At 66.4% G+C, this 6,000-nt stretch overlaps 1 protein-coding gene across 1 annotated transcript in view; it reads left to right on the forward strand.

Annotated features, from left to right (window-relative positions):
- The first annotated feature begins 2,834 nt into the window (after positions 1-2,834).
- LOC119112933 (vacuolar protein sorting-associated protein 16 homolog) overlaps positions 2,835-6,000 on the forward strand; it is a 14,876-nt gene continuing 11,710 nt past the window's right edge. Inside the window, exons 1-4 of the mRNA XM_037237235.1 lie at positions 2,835-2,956; positions 3,384-3,588; positions 4,619-4,698; positions 5,210-5,495. Of these exons, the coding sequence (XP_037093130.1) occupies positions 2,835-2,956; positions 3,384-3,588; positions 4,619-4,698; positions 5,210-5,495 (693 nt within the window). The remainder of the gene's footprint in view (positions 2,957-3,383; positions 3,589-4,618; positions 4,699-5,209; positions 5,496-6,000) is intronic.

The following is a 6,000-nucleotide window of genomic DNA, read 5'->3' on the forward strand; positions in this document are numbered from 1 at the left end:
CGACGGCCGGCGACCGAGGGCAGACGATCGGCAGCCGGCGACCGACGATCGACGACTGGTGATCGACGATCGGCGACCGGCGACCGGCGACCGAGGCCGGCGACCGACGATCGACGACTGGTGATCGACGATCGGCGCCCGGCGACCGACGGCCGGCGACCGACGATCGAAGACTGGTGATCGACGACCGGCGACCGGCGACCGGTGACCGACGGCCGGCGACCGACGATCGACGACTGGTGATCAACAATCGACGATCGGCGACCGGCGACCGGCGACCGGCGACCGACGGCCGGCGACCGGCGACCGACGACTGGTGATCGACGACCGGCGACCGGCGACCGACGGCCGGCGACCGACGATCAAAGACTGGTGATCGACGATCGACGATCGGCGACCGGCGACCGACGATCAAAGACTGGTGATCGACGACCGGCGACCGGCGACCGACGGCCGGCGACCGGCGACCGACGACTGGTGATGGACGACCGGCGACCGGCGACCGGCGACCGGCGACCGGCGACCGACGATCGACGACTGGTGATTGACGATCGGCGACCGGCGACCGACGGCCGGCGACCGACGATCGAAGACTGGTAATCGACGACCGGCGACCGGCGACCGGTGACCGACGGCCGGCGACCGACGAATCGACGACTGGTGATCAACAATCGACGATCGGCGACCGGCGACCGGCGACCGGCGACCGACGGCCGGCGACCGGCGACCGGCAACCGACGACAGGTGATCGACGACCGGCGACCGGCGACCGACGGCCGGCGACCGACGATCGAAGACTGGTGATCGACGATCGGCGACCGGCGACCAGCGGCCGACGACGCACTGACACTGGGGCGCCCGCGATCGATAGCGCCAACAGTTTCCGTCCGCGCGCCCACATCGCGTGAGTGACCGGCCAGCTCTTGGCTTAGGCCGAGCGTGTGGCGATCGCAGACGAGTAGACGGTCAGGACGAGCCGGGCTCTTCCGCAGCCGGATCAGCTGTGCGCCCGAAGCAGCGATGGCGCGGCCCCCCGCCTGGCGCCGCAGGGCCACGCCATCACTGCCGGGGACGCGGGCATGGATGGGAGCGGTCAGTGCAACGCCGGTCCCACCCCGTCCCGTCCTCCGAGCGCCTTTGGCAAAGAGTATTGTGCGCGACGGCGCGGCGGCAACAAAAGCGGCGCGTCGACCGCCGCCGCGGCGCAGTACCGCGCGGGCAGCGGGCGGCGACGGCGAGGCGGAGGGCAAGCGCGGCGAACCCCTGACCCAGCCGCAAGGTGAGTGTTGGCAGTGGCGAAGGGCGGTGGTGAAGGCAACAATAAGCGACCAGGATCTCGTACTGCATGTCCGCGCCCACGATCAACACAGGTCCAGCACACGCACTCGGAAGTTGCCGCTTGATTTCACCTGATAGCTCGGCATTGGGTCTGTTTAGTATGAGGCGGCCATATTGACTGCGATTAACAACGCTGAGTCGAGTTAACGAGGAACAGGGACGCCGCCTTCCCACAGTTAACTGCACCCCATTGTCCAGCCGTCGGCGCAGAGACCCACCCTCTGTCCACGTACAAAGCCATGTCCACACCCCTAATAACCAAAGCTTTGGTGCGTCACAACCATGCGAAACAAGCTCCAATGCACAGATGGTACTGGAACGAACCAAGAAACCCATATCTGTAGGGACACGTGACCAGTCGGTCACCGCTGCGAACCCTGATCCAGTCCCAGAGCTCGGCACCAAACAGCGTCCTCCAAGGGGTGGTCCAACCTCCATTCAGGGTCAGCTTCGTCGGCTGTGTATCGCCTCTTGACAGTGAAAAAAATCTGACGGCTGCAATACTGGCTGGGCGTCAAAGCGCGCTTGACCTAGCCGTGGGATAGCTAGGACGTCTAATATCTGGTATGCTCTTTATTCTACAAGTCGAGCCACTAGCAGCACACATCTGCGCGTGTGGAGCCACGCTAGCGAGTAGACCCCACTAGCAGCACACATCTACGCGTGTGGAGCCACGCTAGCGAGTAGACCCCGCTAGCAGCACACATCTACGCGTGTGGAGCCACGCTAGCGAGTAGACCCCGCTAGCAGCACACATCTACGCGTGTGGAGCCCACGCTAGCGAGTAGACCCACTAGCAGCACACATCTACGCGCGTGGAGCCACGCTAGCGAGGTAGACCCCACTAGCAGCCACACATCTGCGCGTGTGGAGCCACGCTAGCGAGTAGACCCCACTAGCAGCACACATCTACGCGCGTGGAGCCACGCTAGCGAGTAGACCCCACTAGCAGCACACATCTGCGCGTGTGGAGCCACGCTAGCGAGTAGACCCCACTAGCAGCACACATCTGCGCGTGTGGAGCCACGCTAGCGAGTAGACCCCACTAGCAGCACACATCTGCGCGTGTGGAGCCACGCTAGCGAGTAGACCCCGCTAGCAGCACACATCTACGCGCGTGGAGCCACGCTAGCGAGTAGACCCCGCTAGCAGCACACACCAGCGCGTGTGGAGCCACGCGTGACAGCATGATTAGTGGGGTCTACACTGAGATCTCCCGGTACGCTGATGATTACATGGCCTTCGTCACTAACGCTGAAACGGCATCTGAGGGAAACTGCAAACTGCAGACAAGGGTGAACTTGGAGTGCCAGGCATCAGGGATCTGCATAGATGCATGCAGGCAAATTTAGTTTATAGTGGCCACTTTCTATCATGAGAGAACCGAACACAAATAAACTCTGAAATGGGGGGGGGGGGGGGGGAAGGTGCTGCTGTCGTCGGCTCAAATATTCGGAGATAGCCGCCTTACCACGAAGAGCTGGTGCGACCGCCAGATGCTGACTACGGTACTGCTCTGCCTGGCGGCGGCCGCCGAAGGCCAGCGCAACCCCGGCAACCAGTTCTTCGGTGGCCCGCTGGCGCCGGCGCCCCTCACGCCGCTGGGCCAGGTGCCCCCGTGAGTACCACCCCGGGCCAGGTCACCCGACTCACCTCTGCACGACACAGCAAACAGGCCCACCACAAGACGCGCACACACCGGGCGGCCCCGACAAACAAGCGCCTGGGCCGATCCGACGGCCGACAGCGCATCCCATGTAGTTCAGTTCATCACAAGCCACTTGGGCTCGGCGTCATGCCGCGTGCCGTAAGCCCCGCTCTGCACACCGTGACCACTGGCGGATCACGGACCCCGCCAGGCGTCCTGCATGTCGCGCCCCTGGACGCCTCTCCAGAGCCCCGGCTGCCCACATGTTGCAGGGCTCAGCTGGGCTGCGCCGCCGGCCGGCCGTCAGCTGACGTCCCGCTGTCACAGGGCGTGGCGGAGTACACCTTCGGTTACAAGACGGAGGACCCGGCCGTCAACTGACGTCCCGCTGTCACAGGGCGTGGCGCAGTACACCTTCGGTTACAAGACGGAGGACCCGGCCGTCAACTGACGTCCCGCTGTCACAGGGCGTGGCGCAGTACACCTTCGGTTACAAGACGGAGGACCCGGCCGAGGCCACCTACTCGGAGCAGAGCGAGCAGCGCGACGGCAACGCCGTCACCGGCTTCTACTCGGTGCTGCTGCCCGACGGCCGCGTACAGGTCAGCACCGCGGGGCAGCACGAGCGGCACGGGGCAGGGGACACGGCAGGCTCAGCTGTCGTCGCATTGCGTTCCCAGTGACAGTACCTTCGCGCATTGGACTACTTGGACGGTAGCAATTACACCCTGTCGCATCTTTTTGCCTCACCCGTCGCAATGGGCTGGTGATCTCTTTGCTTCGCTTAGCTGTCGCCTATTGCCACATGGAATGATTCTACGCTGACGCGCTGCCACCTAGTTGCCAAGACACGCATTTCCGCCTCACTTACACTCCACACAGCTACATGGCTACTATTTTACGAAAAGAATGGTTACACAAAACACACTCTAGTCTGAGCCTTTCGCTGCTCGGTTCGATGCGCCTCTCACGGTGCCGGCCAGTCCTCTGTATCGCCGAGTGTCACGGCTGAGGTGAACGTGGGGCCGCGCGGCGCTATGAAACGGAATGGAGTGTGCTTGGCTTCTGTCGGGCACTTCTCATTACCATCCAACCATGCCACGATACGACTATCCAGGGACGGCAGAAAGCAGGCGGGCGGAAGAAGCGGCCGTCGCGTCTAGGACAGTTTCGGCAACAACTCTACACCGCACTGTACGGAAAGGGGAGAGAAACAAATTTATTTGGGTTCATTCCCGCCCTCTCTGCAGCAATTAACCCTGAAAACCACACCGTGCTTCTAATAACATTATTAGGAGCTGCTTTTTCACAGCGAATCAAATAAATCGCGGATCCTTCACGTGCCTTTATGGTCAAAGCGCGATCACGCTGAATGCTACCTTCCCCTCTTATGAAAATATGGAGCACGTAAACTGCCGCATGGTGTCACACGCCAAACCCAATCCAGAACGTTCGGTGTGACGAAACGAGACGAGGGACAATCGCACTTTTAGGACGAGATGCCCCCCCCCCCCCCAAGGGCGACTCAGCAAAGACTAAGCCCTTTATCCCGGAACCGGCTCCTCCCGCGCCGCCCCGTCCTCCCCGTCGCCGCGCGGTGACCCTCCCTGACGCCTCCGCCGCCGGCCACAGGTGGTGAACTACGTGGCGGACGAAGCGGGCTACCGGGCGACGGTGGCGTACCAGACGCCGGACGGCGTGCCGCTGCCGACGCCGCAGCAGCCGGCGGGCGCGCCGCCGCCGCCGGTCGCGCCTCGCTCGCCCACCTTCCTTTTCGGCGGCCCGCTGCCGCCGCTGACGGCAGATCTCGGGCCCGGCCTCGGCGGCGGGCCCGGCTTCGCCAAGCGCGAGGTGACTTCGGTCGAGTTTGGCCGGCGCACCGGCGGTGCCGGTGGCAGCGCCGGGGCAGCAGGTGCAGGAGGAACCCGACAGCAGCGGCAGCGGCGGCAGTGTTGGGGCAGCAGGCGCAGGGAGGCGCGACAGCACTGGCGGCGGCGGCGGCGGCGGCCCACGAGCGGGCGGCGGCAGCGCTGGCGGCGGCGCCGGCGGCAACGCCAGCGGGCTGCCTCGGGACTGGCGTGACGGCGCCGGCTCTCTGCCGTTGCGCGTGGGCCGACCGCAGCCGCCCCGGCTCCCATCCGACCCTTCGTCGGGGGTGGCGGCGGGCGATGACGGGCGCAGGCAGTGGGAGGCGACGGCGCCTCACGGCGGCACCCGCCGCAGACCGGCCGGCGAGGCGCCGTCAGAGCACCACTGGACGCCGGCCTCCAACACGGTACCGACCGGTGACACGTGGGTGCCGCCGTACACCGCCCCGGCGGGTGGGTCCTGGAAGCTGCCCGTCGCGGCCGGGCCGAGCGTTACCCCCTGGGTGTTGGCCGACAATTCGATCCCCGTCGACAGCTGGACCAAGTCCCCCCGCTCGGCGCTCGCCGGCAGAAGTCTGGAGACGTCCTCCATCGGCGCCGGCGGTGGCCGCAGCTGGGGTCGGCAGTCCGTGGGCCACTCGGTGCGCCCTGGCCGAGCCGCGGCCGCCTCCGCGTCGGCGGCACCTGCCCCGGCCGACGCCTCCTGGACGGTGACGGCGCACTCCGGGGCGGTGACCGACCAGTCCTGGACGGTCACCGCCCACACCGCGCCCGTCGACGGCGCCTGGACGATGACGATCCGACCAGCGGACGGCGACGGCGGAGGCGCGCGCCGCCAGGACGCGCCGCCGCTGCCACTGCTGGCGGCGGCGGCGGTGGCCGAACGCGGCAGCCGAGCCGAGTCGCCCGAGGCGACCCCACCGCAGACGCAGTTCCGCGCCCGGCGGGGGCGCGCCGGCGGGCCCGGCGGCCCGGCGGCGCCGGACCCGCCGCTGCCGAAGTCTGGTACGGTTGCAGGTCCGGCGGCTGAGCCGCGCACGCTGGGCGAGTTCCTCAGCGCGCCGGCGACGCAGCCTTCGCCCTCACTCAGCGAGTGGACACCACTCCAGATCCTCGCATAAGCTGGGCGGCGCCCAAGCGCCACGC

Source organism: Pollicipes pollicipes, unplaced genomic scaffold, assembly GCF_011947565.3.
Source record: "Pollicipes pollicipes isolate AB1234 unplaced genomic scaffold, Ppol_2.1 Scaffold_7261;HRSCAF=8764_pilon_pilon_pilon, whole genome shotgun sequence".
In the NCBI taxonomy this organism is placed as follows: domain Eukaryota; kingdom Metazoa; phylum Arthropoda; class Thecostraca; order Pollicipedomorpha; family Pollicipedidae; genus Pollicipes; species Pollicipes pollicipes.